Source organism: Manis javanica, chromosome 14, assembly GCF_040802235.1.
Source record: "Manis javanica isolate MJ-LG chromosome 14, MJ_LKY, whole genome shotgun sequence".
In the NCBI taxonomy this organism is placed as follows: Eukaryota; Metazoa; Chordata; class Mammalia; order Pholidota; family Manidae; genus Manis; species Manis javanica.
The window spans coordinates 49,720,197-49,738,269 of NC_133169.1; the positions used below are offsets into that span (position 1 = coordinate 49,720,197).

The window sequence follows — 18,073 nt, forward strand, 5'->3', positions numbered from 1 at the left end:
CCACACTGGCCTGGAGCTCAGCACCAGTGATGGGCAGGAAGGTGCAGTAGAGATCACCTGGCACAGTGAGGAAGCAGGCAGGACAGGGGCTCTGGGGCCAAGTCACCTGGGTCCATGTCCTGCCCCTGCTACTTACTGCTGTGTGAGTTTGTGCAGGTTACTCAGCCTCTCTGGGCATCGGCTTCCTCATCTGTAAGGTGGGGTAGTGAGAGCGCTGCTTCACGGGACTCAATGGGAGGACCCGCCTATACGGCTCAGCTCAGTGAAGCATCGGGCCCACCACAATGACCCTCTGATGAGGGCATAAGTGGAGCTCTTTGTGGGCACAGATGGGGCCTGAACACAGCCTGGGATACAAAGACCACCCAGGCGAGGCTTCTGCACCCTGGAGTTGTTCCCGCTACACTGAGGTCAGGGATGAATGCATCTGACACATCCTCACTGTCCCCCAAGCCCTGGCACCTGATGCACAGAAGACCTGAGCAAATGCTTGCAGAATTGACATAAATCTAAGGCAACCAGTTTGTCACTGTTTCCCTGGAACTGCCCCAGTTTCAGCACGTGAAGTCCTGCATACTTTGGTCCTGGGCAAACCAGGTGGCTGGTCTCCCTGCTAAACCTGGACCCAGTCCTGGCCCTGGTGGTCACTAGCTGGGTGGCCTTGGGCCAGGTGCTCTCACCCTATGGGCCTCAGTTTCCCACCTGCCCTGCCCAGTTGAGCCGTCCATGCTTCAGAGTGGTCGGCACCCAGGTCCCACCCGAAAGCCAGGGGTATCAGGGCCAAGTGCCGGCCCCACGGCTGGAGGCCAGTCCTAGCTGGCTGGCGGCAAGTGCCCGGCTCGGGGGTGGGGGTGGGGGGGCAGACAGAGCAGGTGTGTTTCCTGGTGCTGACATAACAAAGTGCACAGACTGGGTGGCTTAGAACAATAGAAATGTCTTCTCTCACCATTCTGGAGGCCAGAGGTGGAACTCAAGGTTGGCGGGACCACGCGCCCTCTGAAGGCGCCATGTGAGGGCCCTTCCTTGCCTCCTGCAGCTCCCCGAGGTGGTCCTTGGCAGGTGGCTGCAAAGCTCCCATCTCTGCCTCCATCTCCACATGGCCATCTGTCCTGTGTGTATCCAAACTTTCTCCTTTTACAATGACACCAGTCCCTGGATTAAAGCTTACCGTATCCAGTGTGTACTCACCGTAACTTGATTCCATCCAAAGACCATCTCCAGAGAAGGTCCCATAAACGGGCCCCAGGGTTGAGGACTTTGAGCGCTCCACTCCGAATTCACAGTGGCAGGCGGACTCAGCTGGCTGCCCAAGGGTGTTCTGAGTCATCAGCAGTGGGCATCCCTTCCTCAGGGACCAGCCATCAGCGTGTGCAGGGCAGGGAAGGAGGAGGAGCAAGCCAGCTGTCGGTAAACAGAGACCCCGCCCTTCGCAGGCTGAGCCCCAAGCCTGTCCCCTCAGGAACAGCAGCTTTTGGATGTACCGTAATGTAGCTGGATTGGATCTTCAGCATCAGGAAAGACATAGAATGACAAATTTTTTAATACACTTTATATAAGAGAGGTCTTTCCAGGGTCACTCTCACAGGTGACCTCCATACAATAAACTAGGCAAATCGTTAAATATGTAAATTTATTTGTTGCTGTAAATAAATATATATGATATGTATATAAAGGAGGCCACAAAATTTCACAACAGACGATTCACAATCCATACGTATTTACCTGTGTGCTCGGTGTGCTCTGTTCCTCCTGGTGCACGTGAGCCGGGAGGCCTGGGTCTGTGGTCTCCCTGGTTGTGGGGGAAGCTCCCCCAGCCTCACCCAGCAGGCAATGGAAGATGTGTTCAAGGGCCTTTGGGACTGTGCCCCAACACAGGGGAGACTGACAGGGCCAGGGAGGGAGGAGTCTGGCGCAGGGTGAGAGCCTGTGCCTCCTTTCTATGTGGTTCCCGCTTGCCCAGAGGTGCACACCGAGAAGCCCTCTGCCTCCTGGGGTTGCATCTCAGGACCCTGCGCAGGGACTGTGGCCAGGCTACCTCGCCCATGCAGCCCCTGCGGGGAGGCCTCCTAAGGGCTGACATGCACCCTCTCCCTTCCAGATTGTCATTCCCTTCTTCAGCCTGCTCATCAAAGACATCTACTTCCTGAATGAGGGCTGTGCCAACCGCCTCCCCAACGGACACGTCAACTTTGAGGTAGGGCCCAGGAGCCTCAGAGGGTTAGACAGGGCGGTGAAGGCTCCCAGGGTGGTGAAGGCTCCCTGGCCCTGGCCCTGGCCCTGAACAGCTGGACTAAGTGGACGTCCGAGGCCAAGTGCAACAGTTCACAAGACATCAGGGCAGACAGTCGGGACCTCCCCACCCCCCCATCTTCCATGGGAGGAGACTGGGCCTCATGCAGATACTGATCCCCACTCTGTGTGGGCCTTGCTCCCAGCCCTGGTGAAGCAGAATCATTCTCAGCCCTTGAGGACCCCCAGGCTGGTGAGAAAACCCTGCAGAACCATGGCAACAACTGGCAAGGCGCTGTGACTGGCTGCACAGGGGCACAGTGCGTGGGTCGGGGTGGCCTCCTGAAGGAGGCAACCTCAGCAAAGAAAGACTTCTACTCCCTCTGCAGACACTCATGGTTGTCAGCTCAAGGGTCCCCTTCTCCAGGAAGCCCCCCTTGACCTCCCAGGTGGAGGGAGACCTGTGCACAGGGGGCCAGGCATCCCTTGGTCATAGCACTCCAGCCCCCAAGCTCCTCAGAAGCAAGGCCAGGCTGACACTCCGTGTCCCCACCTGCCAAATGAGACCACCCAGCACAGGTGTCTCAGAGTGACTGGTGTGCTGAACATAGTGAGGACTGAGGCCCAGGAGCCCTGAGAGAACTGAGCAGTCACAGCAGACAGTCACTGAGTCACACGGGGCATGACGTGCCACAGTGGCCCTCCCCAACCCACAGGAAGGGGGCTTCTCTCCCTCTGGAGGGCTGGCCCCACCCAGTGCTGCCCACGTCCAGCCTCCAGCTACAAGGGGCAGTCAGCCCCTGTCTCTGCCTGTGCCTCAGTCTCTCCCTCTGTAAAATGGAACTTCAGCCATGGCTGCCCAGAGGGGCTAGAAAGAGCAGTCATGCTGCAAGGCACCCCCAAGTCCCCCTGCTGATGGCGTCCCAGATACTATCTGGGCCCTTTGCCAGGAGCTGCCTCTGCTGGGGGCACAGGGCCTCTCACAGACACCCCTGTAGGCCTCCATCTGCTGCCCCCAAGCCTGCTTGCCCCTGAGGGCCAGCATAGCAGGGTAAGTCCAGTCCAGCAGGTGGCCTGGGCCCCGTGTCCCAGGGTTGGTCCAGGCTGGAGGCGACATGGAAGAGGCTGGGCTTGGAAGAGTCCAGGATCCCAGGGGCACCTGGGACCTCCTCTCCATGTGACCCTGACACATCAGGGGTGGGAACCCCCATCTCTTGACTTCCTGAACTCTTCCTCAAAACTAAGGGCAGGGTTAGAGGCAAAGCTGCAAGGTGTCCATGTGGCCCCCGGTTCGGGGCACAGGCCGTGGGAGCTAGAGCAGGCCACCAACACTGATAAAGGACACCATGGAATGGGGTTTCCACCCAGTCATGAGTTTGTGCTGCCATTTATTTAAAATCCTCCTTCAAGTTAGCAGTTTGTTTTGTTGAAATAAACATATTCAAGTTCAACTTAAGTAAAATCCTACTTAAATGAATTTATTTAAATTTTACTTAATACATGTATTTAAATTTATTTGCATAATTCTCTAGATAAACAAACTTGCCACAAGTAGGGATAACCATAAATTTAAATAGAAGGAAACTAAAGTAATCTTCGCCTCTAGCTAGATGCACTGCCTGCTCGTGGCCGTAGCCGAGCTGCTGTGTCCCCAGACTCCTCAGCGGAAATGATGTGATTAACACCAGGTTTCTCAACCACTCAAAGTGACCCTGCCTGCCCAGAGGCCGGCCTCATGGGCAGAGATGAGAGAGGTCTTTCCAGGGTCACTCTCACAGGTGCCCTCCAGGCCCTGGGGTTGTGTGGGGCTCCCGTTTTGTTTCTCTATGACCTTGGCAGAAATTTCTGGAGCTGTCCAAGCAGGTTGGAGAGTTCATCACATGGAAACAAGTGGAGTGTCCCTTCGAACGAGACCCCAGCATCACCCACTACCTGCACACTGCCCCCATCTTCAGCGAGGATGGTAAGCTGCACCCACAGCTGCCCCAGTTCCCACCCATGGGACTCTTAGATGGTCTCTTAGTCATTCATGCCCTGGATGGATGGCTGCCACCTGCAAATCATGGGAGAGGGCCTGAGAAGGTGCAGGTAGGGACCTCAAGGATCCCCAGGTCCAGGCTTACCCTTGGACACAGTCTGGATGCTTTTGGGCAACATAAATCTGAACCATCAGTCTGTCTGACCCCACTTTCCTCATGGGTAACAGGGATGATGATAAGAAGAGCCCTCCTGAAGCTCACATGGGGATGGCAGAGTGCTGGGATAACCCTGAGTCTTTCCACAGCAGGTGTGAGTGTGCATGCATGTGTGTGTATGTGTGTGCATGTGCATGGGTGTGTGTGTGTGTGCGTGTGTGCATGAATGTGCATGTGTGTGCATGTGCATGGATGTGAATGTGTGCCTGTGTGTGTGTGTGTGTGTACCATGAGATGAGGCATCTTTTCTCCAGACCACCAATGCCTGTCCCTGCAGTAAAGTAGCACTCCCGTTGCACCATTTGTCAGCTACAGTGAATTTGCTTGTGTATTTGCCAAGTGAGCTTACTCCAGGAGCTCCTCCTCCAGGAAGAGAAAGTGCTGGAGAGGCAAGTGGGCATCTGGGCCTGTGGTCACCGTCCCTTTGGGGGCAGTGTGGCCCCACAATTAGCTGCTGTCTGGATCCAGGCCCCTTGAGTCCCCTGGAGGCCCCCTACTCAGCACACAGGAGGCCTGGCTTCTCATCCCAACAAGCAGTTTACAGAGGGATCCACATTCATGCTCAGGAGAACCTGCTCTGCCGAAAACAAAACATGAAGGGGGAAAGATTTTTTTAATGATTTTGCTTTTTAATTGTTAACATTTTCAATGTTAACATTTTATTTTTTATATTTTGGAGCCAGTAACTTTTTGGAGGGGGTCTCACCTGTTTCTGGAGTCCCTTCCCCACAACAAGAGGCTCAGCAACCTAAATACACCAGCTGGGGTGCTCACACCTGGCAGGCTGTGTGCCCCTAGACAGGATCCTCACTCTCCCTAAGCCTTACCTACTTCATCTATAAAGTGGGCTAATGAGAGAACCTACCCCCAGGGCCATGGTGAGACTTACTTGAGTTGGCACAGCTACAGCCATAGGGCAACACTCACTGATACTAGTTGTATGAATTTTCTATTGGTGCTGTAGCTAATCAGCAGAAGTTTAGTGGCTCCAAACAACACAAATGTATCCTTTTACAGTTATAGAGGTTAGAAGTCCAAAATCAGTTCCCCTGGGCTAAAATCAAGACATCAGTAAAGCTGGTTATTTGTGGAGGCTCTGAGAGGAGAATCATTTTCTGGCCCTTTGTGACTTTTTGGTGGCCACCTGTATTCCTTGGCTTGTGGCCTCTTCTTCCACCTTAAAAGCACATCACTCAAACCTCTTCTACCATCTCTCTCCTGTAATAAAGTCTCCCTCTTGGGTACTTGTGATGGCATTTAGGGCCCAGCTGGATAATCAGGATAATTCTTCCATCTCCAGGTCCAACCTAATGACATCTGCAAAGTACCATTTGGACATAAAAGGTAACATATTCACAGGTCCCGGGGAGTAGGATCTAGATATCTCTGGGGACCATTACCAAACTACAACACTGGTTCTTATGATGATTGTTGTCATCAGCCAATGGAACTGGAGCAATAAAATTGGTCAAAGGCACATTAGGAGAGGGGCAGAGGGTGTCTAGGGCAGGGAGGGGTGTGAGGGAGAGTCACTTCTTCACTCCTTCAGTCAACAGTGTAGAAATACTGTTTCTATACACATCAATTACCATACAGCAATTTGGTTGTGAACATACAGATAAAATCCTGGCCGTTCGGAAGTACTATTAGAGAAAAACACCTTCCCTTTGACCTTCTCTTCCTCCTGTTCCTCACCCCACCCAAAAAAAAAGTGGAGAAAAGCAAAAGAAGGGACCTAAGATGTATTGAGCCCCACCTGGGTTGGTTAAAGCCTCTGACAGAAGTCCCACCCTGCTCTCAGCTCCAGGCCTCCCCTGGCAGGACCTGCCTGGCAATCCAGTCAGCCTCGAGGCTTTCTGAAACAAATGAAGATATAGAAAGTCTCAGCAAAGAAACAGAAGTTATGAGGAAGAGCCAAATGCAGAATTTAGAACTGAAAAACACAATAACTGAAACAAAAAACTGAATGAGTAGGCTCAATTGCAGAATGGAGAGGATCGAGGCAAGAATCAGTGAGCTAGAGGTAGAACAACAGAAATTATACAATCTGAACAACAGAGCCTGAGTGACCTGGGACTATAACAAAAGATCTAACACTCATGTCATTAGCATCTGAGAAGGAAAGGGACAAAGAAGTTAGGGTTGAAAAAGTAATCAAAGAAGTAATTGCTGGAATATTCCCAGATATCAAAAAGACAAAAAAAACCTATAGATTCAAGAAGCTGGGTGAAGGATAAACCCAAAGAAACCCATGGCAAGATACACTGTAGTCAACTTCTGAAAACTAAAGGAAAAGAAACAAATCTTGAAAGCAGGGAGAAAAATGACACTTTATCTGTAAAGGAAAAGCAATCTGAATGACTTCAGACTTCTCATCAGAAGTCATGGTGGTAGTCAGAGGTACATTTTTCAAGTGCTGAAAAAATAAATACTGTCAGTCCAGAATTCCATATTCAGTGAAAGTATCTTTTAAGAATTTACTATAGATAAATCCAGATGGAATTCTAAAACTGTTGAGGTAATCCACAGGAAGAAAATAAACAAAGAAACAAAACATAGAACAAACTGAAAATAAAACTAAATAAATAAAAAGGCAACTTAAGCTTTAACATATAAATAATCGTATTAAATGTAAATGGCCTAAATACACCAAGTAAAAGCAGAGATTGGCAGAATAAATTAAAAACATGACCTAACTGTATGGTGTCTACATTTGTATGCTGTCTATTCAAATATAATGTAATAGAGGTTAAAAAGAAAAGGGACAAGGAAACCTTAATCAGAGGAAAGCATGAGTGGCAATAATAATATCATATAAAGTACACTTCAGTGGAAAGAAAATTTCCAAAGACAAAGAGGGACATTACATAATAATATAAGTGTCAATCTCCCAAGAATTCTAAATGTGTATCTACCAAACAAAAGAGTTGCAAAATTTATGAAGCAAAAAACTGATAGAATGGAAAGGAGAAATAAACATCCACAATTATAGTTGGAGACTTCAATGCCCCTCTCAACAATTGTTAGAACTAGACAGAAAATCAGTAAAGACATAGAAGAACTCACCAATACCAACAAACAATAGATTTAATCAACATCTATAGAACACTTCATACAATTATACATTTATAGAATTCACATTCATTTATTTCAATCACCCACAGAACACAAACCGTGATAGATAATATCCCAAGCTATATTTAACAAACTGCAACAAATTAAAGTAATTGAGATCATACAGAGTGTACCTTCTGATCACAAAGGAATCAAACTAGAAATCAATAACATAAGACAAGAAGAAAATCTCCAAACACTCAGAATCTAAACCATACATCTCTAAATAATCCATTAGTCAAAGAAGTCTCAAGGGAAATAAAAAAAATAGTTGAACTAAATGAAAAGACAATCAAAACTTGTGATATCTTAAGTGGAGCTGAGGGAGGATGCCGTGAAGGCGTATGTTAGAAAAAAGAAAAAGTCTCCAATCAGTCATCTATGTTCCCCAACTCCAGAACCTTAGAAAAAGGGGAATAAAATAAACATAAAGCCAGCAGAAGGATGGAAATAAAAGCAGAAGAAAGCAGAAATTAATGAAATGGAAAACAGAACAATAAAGAAAATCAAACAAAGAGGTGGTTCTTTGAAAAGAAAAATAAAATTGCCATACTCTAGCAAAGAACCTCTTGACAAAAGTAAGACAGAAGTTACTAATATTAGGAATGAAACAAGGGATATCATTACAGACTTTGCCAACATTGAAAGGCTAATGAGGAAAGAACAAACAACTCTATGCACATAAATTTGACAAGTTAGATGAAATGGACCAATTGCCTGAAAAATGCAAACACAACTCAACATAAAATAGATAATTTAAATAGCCCTATAACTATTAAGGAAATTGAATTTGTAATTTAAAAATACCAAAAAATGAAATCTCTAAGTCCAGATGGTTACACTAGAGAATTCTATTAGACATTCAAAGAATTAATACTGATTCTACACAATCTCTCAAAAAATAGAAGAGAGGAAACTTTCCAATTCATTTTATGAAGCCAATATAACCCTGATACCAAAACCAGACAAAAACATAAAAAAAGAATATATGTACCAAGATCCCTCATGAATATAGATGCAAAAATTCCTTAATAAAACATTATCAAATAGAATTCAGCAATATAAAAAGATAATTATACATCATGACCAAGTGGGTTTATTCCAGGGATGCAAGGTTATCCAGTATTTGAAAATCAATCAACATAACCCACCATATTAACAGGCTAAAGGAGAAAAATCACTTGATTATATCAATTGGTATAGAAAAAGCTTTGACAAATTTCGACAACCATGCATGGGGAAAGCTGTCATAAAAATAAGAATAGAGGCACATGAAAAGATGCTCCACATCACTAATCATCAGAGAAATGCAAATTAAAACCACAATGAGATATCACCTCACACCAGTTAGGATGGCCAACATCCAAAAGACAAACAACAACAAATGTTGGTTGAGGATGTGGAGAAAGGAGAACCCTCCCACATTGCTGGTGGGAATGTAAATTAGTTCAACCTTTGTAGAAAGCAGTATGGAGGTTCCTCAAAAAATTAAAAATAGAAATACCATTTGGCCCAAGAATTCCACTCCTAGGAATTTACCCTAAGAATGCAGGAGCCCAGTTTGAAAAAGACATATGTACCCCTATGTTTATTGCAGCACTGTTTACAATAGCCAAGAAATGGAAGCAACCTAAGTGTCCATCAGTAGATGAATGAATAAAGAAGATGTGGTACATATACACAATGGAATATTATTCATCCATAAGAAGAAAACAAATCCTACCATTTGCAACAACATTGATGGAGCTAGAGGATATTATGCTCAGTGAAATAAGCCAGGCGAAGAAAGACAACTATCAAATGATTTCACTCATCTGTGGAGCATAAGAACAAAGAAAAAATTGAAGGATCAAAACAGCAGCAGAATCACAGAACCCAAGAATGGACTAACAGTTACCAAAGGGAAAGGGACTGGGGAGGATGGGTGGGAAGGGAGGGATAAGGGGGAAAGGGGGGCATTATGATGAGCACACATAAAATAGGGTGGAGGGCATGGGGAAGGCAGTATAACACAGAGAAGACAAGTAGTGATTCTATAGCATCTTACTATGCTGATGGACAGTGACTGTAATGGGGTATGTGGGGGAGACTTGATAATGGGGGCAGTCTAGTAACCATAATGTTGCTCATGTAATTGTACATTAATGATTCCGTAAGAAAAACCTTTAGTCCACCTTTTGTAATTAGGATACTATTTGGGTTTCTACCTCAATCTGTGTACCCCAAATTGTAATTCTTTGATCCCAAATAAATGTTTTACCTCTTGAAAAAAAGAGGGGAATTTATCAACTTCATAAATTGCATTTACAAAAATCCTTCAGCCAACATCATATTTAATGGTGAATGACTGAATGCTTTCTCACTAAAATCAATAACTAGGCAAGTTTATCTATTCTCACCATTCTTGTTCAACATTATAATGGAGATCTAGTCTATGTAATAAGGCAAGAAAAGGAAATAAAGACATACAGCTCAGAGAGGAAGAGTTAACACTGTCCCTACTTGCAGAACATGTAAAAAAAATCCCAAGGAAATCTACAAAAACTCCTAGAACTGAGTTCAGCAAAGCCACAGAATACAAGCTAACTATGCAAAAATCTATTGTATGTCCATTGCTAACAATGATTATGTACACACTACATTTCAAAATACAAGTACTGTTTATGATTTCTCAGTAACATGAAATAGCTAGGTGTAAATCTAACAAAACGTTTTCAAGATTTATATGCTAAAGACTACACAATGTTGATGAAAGAAATCAAAGAAGATCTAAATAAAAGGAGAGACATGATGTTCCTGAATGAGAACACTCAACATAACAAAGCTTTTGATCCTCCTCCCCAACTTTAAGTACAGGTTTAATATAATTCTTATAAAAATTGCAGCAAGATTTTTTTGTAGATAGATAGATGATAGATAGATAGATAGATAGATAGATAGATAGATAGATAGATAGATAGATAGATAAATTTATTCTAAAATTTACATAGTAAAAGGAACTAGAATAGCTGAAATTATTTTGAAGAAGAATAAAATAAGAGGAATCACTCTACTCAATATTAAATATTGTATAGTTACAGTATTGTAACTATTATAGATATTGTATAGTTACAGTAATCAAGAATGTGTGGTATTGGTTGGACAAACACTAGTCAATGGAACAGAATAGAGAACCCAGAAGCAGACCCACACAAATATGCCCAGTGATTTTTGATTTTTGACAAATGTGCAAAAATGATTCAGTGAAGGAAAGATAGCTTTTGCCACCAAGGGGTGCTGGGGCATTTGGGCATCCACGAGCTAAAAAAATGAACCTCAACCTAAGTCCTACACCTGATACAAAAATTAAGTTAAGATGGATCACAGACTCAAATGCAAAATATAAAAGCATAAAACTTTTAGGAAAAAGAAAAAGCAAGATGAACTTTTTAGGATGTAGAACTAGACAGAGTTTCTTATAAAACAAAATATGCAGCTATTATATGTCTTAGCAATTTCACTTTTGGGCATTGATTTCATCACAAAGAAATGCACACTCATGTTCACACAAAACCACATACACCAATGTTCACAGCAGCTTAATTTGTTAGAGCCAAACACTGGAAACAGCCCAGATGTCCTTCAGTGGGTAGAGTTAAATAACCAGTGGTATATCCATGTCATAGAATACTATTCAGCAATAAAAAGGAATGAAATATTGGCACACACAACAACATGGATGAATCTCCAGAGAATTGCACTGAGCAAAAAGAGCCAGTCCCAAAAGTTTATATCTTGTGCTGCAATTCCACTTATATCACATTCTTGAAATGACAAAATGGAGAACCGATTAGGGGTGGCATGGGGTTAAGAAAGAGGTAGAGTTGGACGCAAGTGGATGTGGCTGTAAAAGCACAACCTGAGGGAGGCTTGTGGCGATGGCAGTATCTGTATCTGACTGGATCAGCATCAGTATCCTGGTGGTGATCCCATGCTTTAGTTGTGTGAGTGGTCACCCACTGGGGACTCCTGGTAAAGGGTACATGGACCACTCTGTATTATTTCTTACAACCACATGTGAATCTACAATTACTTGCCAAGTTTAACTGAAAAGTGAAAAGGCCAGAGCGGATGTGGAACAGATTATCATCCACCATAACTGTGTAATTTCACTTCATTTCTTGACTAGGTCTCTATTTGGCTTCTTATGAAAGTGAGAGCCCAGAGAACCAAACAGAAAAAGAGAGGTGGAAATCTCTAAGGTGAGTCTGTGAGCCAAGATAGGTGGAGGGAGAGGGTGCTTGGGCCCAGGTCAGGGCCGAGGGGCTTCCTGATCACCAGGTTGTCAGCCTCGGGGCAGCTCCTGCAGTGGAGGGGGGCAGTCAGGCCAGGGCGTTAGCTCAGGGCTGGGGTAGGCAGGCTGGGACCAAAGCCCCCAGCAGCTGGAGGCTGCCCCCCTCGGCCATCGGCCATCGACATGTCAGTCCTGGTGCCAGAAGCCCCCAGTCCATATCCTTAGGTCATAAAGGGAGACGGGCACAGTCTCCTGCTAATCTGGCATGTTGGCATGGCCGAGCGGGAGCGGGTGGAAGCCGTCTGCAGTGGAGGGCTCTGGGGACAGAGCTGAAAGAACCGCACACCACTCCTCAGGGTGGGGAGCCTCTTGCCGAGCAGGGGACTCGCCAGGGGGAAGTATAACTGTGAACCACCCTGGCTGTTTGAATCCCCAGGTCCTCTATTTTGGGGAAGACGTGAAGCACTGAGCAGGAGGAGGAGAAGAAACGAAAGTGAGCAGAAGCCTCTGCAGCCCTGCCCCAGCCGGCCCAGCGGACGGCGGGGGCCTCGCTGCTCTGCAGACCTTGCCCCTGTGGCCTGGCACCCGCCCCCGTGACTACGAGGCACAGGACAACTTTCTCCACCTTTTGTGGAACCTCAGCCCTGGCAGGGTCCAGGGCTTCTAGACATGTGGGCAGGACATGTCTTGCCTTCAGGACTGTGGGAGCCACGTTGCTAGTCAGTCTGTCCATCCTTGTCAAGGACGCAGCACTGCTCCAGAAGGTCAGGTGGCTGCAGTCTCACTCAGAGGCTGACACCCAGTCTGTCGCCAGGTGGCCTGGAAGCCTCCATGTGGCTAGCAGGCTTCGCGGTGACATGAGGGGCCAGCACCCACCAGTGGCCCCTGCCCTTCTGCCAACGGACCCTTCCCTGCCCCTTGGGATGGGCTGGTCTCTGCAGCCCCATTCGCCCCCTTTCTGGATCCTGCTGGTATCAGGGAATAGCTTTTGGGTGTCAGCTGTGACACCAGTCACAGGACAAATTTGCCATGGAGATGACAACATGTACAGTACATTGAAAGCTTTAGAGTTGTATAAACATACTTGTAGACCCTGCAGATCACATCCACACCGTGTCTCTCATCCATGGGCCCGCAATGAACTTCTGCCAGGATGCAGGGCAATTTCCCAGCTCAGGCTGGGGAATGCTGTGGCCATGGGTCAGGAGGGAGACATGGGGGTCATATCTACTCCATGGACCCCATGCCATATGGACAGGGCCTGGTGAGTGGATAGCCCTGCGTGTGGCCAGTTGCCCCTCTAATTGGAGAGTGGGATTGATGAAGCTCACGAGGCATCTGGAGCCCATCATGAGGCTCCTCCCATGGTGTTCACAGCCTGAGCCACATGCAGTCCCTAGGCTGTACCCAGGACTCATGGCCTTCCCTGCAGAGGCCCCTTTGCCCTCGGTTCCTGTGGCCGGGTCAGATGGCCCACGGCCCCCGATGGGCAGGGCCTACACCTGCTATGCAGGTGTCAGCACCACAGGTGGTACCCAAGACGGATGCCCGTGAGCCCAGCACGGTGCCAGGTGACGTGGCCCCCAGACACGAGACACAGGATTTGAAGCTGCTCAGCTCAGCGCCGTGCAGGTGTCTGGGCCTCAGGGCCCTGGGGTGGCCAGGGAGCCGGGGAGAGGGCATGGCTGTGCTGTATCCTGGCACCTTTTCTCTGAGCCCTGCAGAGAGGAAACAGTGGTGTGGAGGGCAGGAAGACTTGATGGGTTTGCCTCAGCGCCCCGGGGCCTGGCTGGACATGGGTGACCTGTGGGTCCTCTGAAGCCCCTGTCCCCACTTCACCGCATCACTGGAGACACACCGCCATGCCCTGAAGTTTCCTGGGAAGGGCACGGACCAACCCAGTAACCCAGCCGCACCCAGGCCTCTGCAGAAGCCTGTCTCTCCCACCCAGCAGCCCTCCAGGGTAGGACCCTGGGTAACCCCAGGGCAGTTCTGCAAGGCACAGCCAAAGCTGTCCCAGGGGCACCACAGACCCCCTTTCCCTACCAAGTCAGGGACAGACAGTGGCCAGTGTGGCCCCTGGCCCTTCAGATAGCAGGCCACCATGCCCCCCAGGCTGCAGGTTTCATAGGCAGGAAGTCTCACTTACAGCACTCCCCCACAAGCCCCTAACTTCTGACTGCTGCCACATCCATCAGTGGGCAAGGGGCGAGGAGCCAGGTGACTCAGTCGGGGTGTGCCTCAGCAGGCAGCTCCGTTTCACCCTGAAACTCAAATTCTTCTGTCATGAGTGCCAAGTCGCTGGCCTGCCACTTTACACGCAGCCTAACAAACCCCACAAGGTAGGTGCTGTCACCATCCCTCTTGGCAGTGACAAAGGGAGGCTCAAAGAGGCAAAAACAGTGCCAAGGACAGGGGTAGGGCCTGGGCCTGTGCAGAGCTCTGCACCAGGGGCTCCAAGGTATCAAGGATGGTGCTGACTGGCCACTGGTCTGTCTTCAAGCACGGACACAGGACGCGCATGCCCTCCACCCCTGCTCCCGCCGTCTCCCCTTTGGAAGGTCGCTGAGCCCCTGGTGTCCCTGGTGGCTCAGGAGTGCCCGGCCGGGTCTCAGACATGCTCAGAACAAGACCTCCCTCTGCCTCCAGCTCCCCTTCTGCACACGCCCCTCCACAGGCCCTGCCAGCAAAGCCAAGCCTTGTCCCCAGCAGCAGAGGACAGCAGGCCTTGATCCCGTGACGCCACCCCTTGTCTTCGGCACATGCTGTGATGGGCATGTCTCACTGCCCAGCATCTTCGGTGAAAATGGCCCCATTTTCACTCCCCAGGACCCAGGAGGGAGTACTGGGGCACCAGCCAGGGACAGATCCAGGAGGGAGACCTTGAAACCCGTGCCAAGATGCCTCCCAGCACCCCTGGGCCCCTGCCCGCAGGCTGAGTAGGGTGCCTGACACCATCTTCCTTTGGCATCCGACCCTGGATCTCCAGGCAGGACCAGAGAGGTTAGAGGAGACCCAGACTAGAAGCCCCACCGCTGATGACGGACCCCCACCAAGTGAGCAGGCGAGAGAAGAGCCCGGCAAAGAAGAAGGTGACATTAACCTGGTGTGTTGGAGTGGAGAGAAATGGCAAGGAAGGCCAGTTCTTGAAAGACTCCACGGGGCAGACCAAGGAGCTTAAAGTTTACCCTGAAGGCTGAGGGGGTGGGGGGCACTGAAATTTAAGGGGCAGATGTGATGGTTAATTTTATGGGTCAACTTGGCCCGACCACAGGTGCCCGGATGTTGGGTCAGACATTTCCGTGTGTGACAGTGTTTCCGGGTGAGATTCACCTTTGAGCCAGTGGACTCAGTAAATCAGATGGCCCTCCCCAATGTGGGGGTCCTTGTCCAGTCAGCTGGAGGCCTGACTGGAAGAGAAGATGGTAGAAGTGAGAATTTACTCTCTCTGCCTGTTTTCCAGCTGGGACATGGTTCTTCTGTCTTCAGATGGGAATGTATGTCATTGGCTCTCCTGGGCCTCCACCTTGCACCCAGCAGATCCAGGGACTTCTCAGCCTCCACATTATGTGAGCCAATGTCTTATAATAAATCTCTACCTGTCATCTATCATCTGTCTACCTCTCTCTCTTTCTCTCCTGTTGGTTCCTCTGGAGAACCCAGAGTAATCCACGGGTAACAGTCAATTTAGGAAAGATCTCTTGGATACTTTTTATCCCAATAATTCTACTTCTGTTATTTATCCTGAGGAAAAAAATCTGACATCAACACAGTATTTGCACAACAAAGAAGTAACTAATGGCGTCGTTCTTCCCATTCCTGGTTCAGCAGCTGGATTTGCTCCCCAGACCAGCCCAGAGCTTGGAGAGACCCCCTCTGCTGAGAAGCCATGCCTGGATGCCTTCTTGGAGGGCAGATGTTGGGGAAACTGGAGCTTTCTGGTGGCCTCGGCATGCATGCCAAGGGCTGACAGTGAGGGGCTCAGTACCACAGTAAGACCAATGCAACCTAGTAATACAGAAAGGTTTTTGATCAATTGATTTACTCCTGTGACTTTTAGGGACATTACATCCTATTTATTTCAATAATGACAGCTTTCTGGATTAGAATGTAAGTAAAAAATAGCAAAATGTAGAGCACAGTTTGGTTTAAGATCTCTTAATCACTAACATATACAACCTCTCTGTTAGGTCTCCTTGCAGTTAATTGGCTCTCACACACCAACACACAGCAGAGAGGCTGCTCGCTGATGCAGGTGCAGGGAAGGCAGGCTGAGCCAGAGTAGCTGTGGGGGTGGGGAGGTGGGCAGAGGTGGGACGTATTTTGAAAGGAAACCTGACAGTATTGGCTGGTAGAGAGTAAGTCAAATGTGAGAGACAAGGAGAGGGCAAGGCTGAGTCCCAGGTTTTTTGGTCTTGGCAAATGAAGGAACAGCATTGCCACTTGCTGAGATGTGGGAAGACCGGGGGAGGAGCAGGGTTGGAAAGGAAAACCAGGAATCTGCTCTGAAGCGTGTTTAGTTCAAGATATCCATTAGACAGTCCAGTGCAGACACTGAACACAGATTGAAATGACATGATCCTGGAGTTCTTAGGAGAGACCAGGCCTGGATACACAAGGTTGGAAGGCTTCCCTGAGCAGGCTGCTTGCACAACAGAGGCTCGGGTAAAGCATCTAACAGACGGAGAGAAACTAGCTGAGCCCTGGGACATACAAATGTCCAGAGGTTGAGGAAATAAGGCAGATCCATCAAAGGGCATTGAGAAGAACTTTCTAGAAGTTAAGAGGAAAACCAAGCTGATAAAGTTAAGAGGAAGACAGAAGCTGATTAGGAAGACTCAGGACATGAGTGTCCTGAGAAGCTGACACAAGAAGCAAGGGCTGGCCTTTGGGTTCTCAGCAGAGACAGAACTGACCGCCTCAGAGGGAGGAGCTCCAGAGACGCATTGGGAGTGAAAGTCTGACTTTGAAGATCATTCAAAAGGAAATGGAAAGCTTGGCTATCTTGTCGAAAAATGGACAGGAGATAAAAACAGTACAAGAGGAGGAAATGCAGATGACTCGTGGGTGACAGAAATGCTCGACTTTACTCAAAGGAAGACCACATTGGTGTGCCTCTTAGATGACAAAAAAATAGAACACAGTGTGGACAAAGCTGGGGAAACCGGCTCTCCCACTTTGCCTTGTGGGATATAAATGCCTTCCTATGGAAGGAAGTAAGCCTGGCAGTTGCCATCAAAACCGCACGGATGTGTACACTGTGATGGCACCTCCACCTTAGCCATTTGTCTTGTCATCATCCCTGCACACCCCCTGGTGAAGAAGCCTGTATTAGGCTGTTCACTGCAGCGCCGTTTGAGAGCAAAAGGTTTGAAAAGGCCAAGCGTCAATGAATAGGAAACTGGTGAAGTGAAGCTCGGCACAGCCCCACCCTGGAATACTGTGCAGTGGTAAGGATACTCAACTGATGGGGAAAGGTCCCCATGATGGGCTATAGCTGTAAAACAGCACGTAGGGCACATTAGCATTGGTGTATAAAGAGGTGGGAAGGAATAGATACTTGCCTTTGCTTGTATGACATTCAAGATCTCTTTAAACCTTTAAAAATATTTAAAAATACACAAAACCCTAATTATGATAGTTAACTTTTGGGAGATGTGGACTGGGTGGATAGCAAAAGACTTTCTGCTTCTGAACCATGTAACATATTACCTATTCAAAAATTAAGTTAATTAATTAAAAAATAACCTGTAAGAGAGAAAGAACATGTGTCTGAGAACCCAAGGGGAAAGGACTTCCAACTTCTAGCCGTGGGAGATTTCTCCGCATATGGGATTTCCGGACATGATCTGTACATTTTTAATTTCATGCAATGTCACTTTCCAGAATGTACCAGTCCATGCTCCTACCAACAGGTTTCAGGGGGCCCCCAAATCCCTGCCAATACTTACTGTCATCATGATATGTTCCTGCTGCAAGATACGTGTACCAAAATGAGGAAATAAATCAAGAAAGAAGATGGGGGTCAGCAATCATAAGGTCCAATGCAGGGAGGGAACCAGGTAAGCCTGGGGAAAGGAGGACCCTCAGAGTCCCAGGACAGAGGGGAGTGAGCAGGCAGGCAGGGCTCCAGGGAAAGCCTGCACTGAGGGGGGCTGGCAGGTGTGGCCCTTGGAACCTGTTAGCCCAGAGTGCCTCCGGGGATGGGAGAATGGAGGGGTGGGGGGAGACAGGGATGGCTGGATTTGTTAGAAGCCCTTTA

General features: G+C 48.1%; 1 protein-coding gene across 3 annotated transcripts in view; it reads left to right on the forward strand.

Annotated features, from left to right (window-relative positions):
• Nucleotides 1–15,407, forward strand: part of RASGEF1C (RasGEF domain family member 1C) — an 85,120-nt gene extending 69,713 nt beyond the window's left edge. For 2 of the 3 annotated variants that reach the window (XM_037002130.2, XM_037002129.2), the window contains 4 exons: nt 2,099–2,194; nt 4,069–4,192; nt 11,707–11,779; nt 12,248–15,407. In XM_037002130.2, the coding sequence (XP_036858025.1) occupies nt 2,099–2,194; nt 4,069–4,192; nt 11,707–11,779; nt 12,248–12,272 (318 nt within the window). In that variant the 3' untranslated portion in view covers nt 12,273–15,407. Of the gene's footprint in view, nt 1–2,098; nt 2,195–4,068; nt 4,193–9,135; nt 9,448–11,706; nt 11,780–12,247 lie in introns of those variants that run through there. The other variant, XM_073221553.1, reaches the window with a different exon arrangement.
• The last annotated feature ends 2,666 nt before the right edge of the window (nt 15,408–18,073 follow it).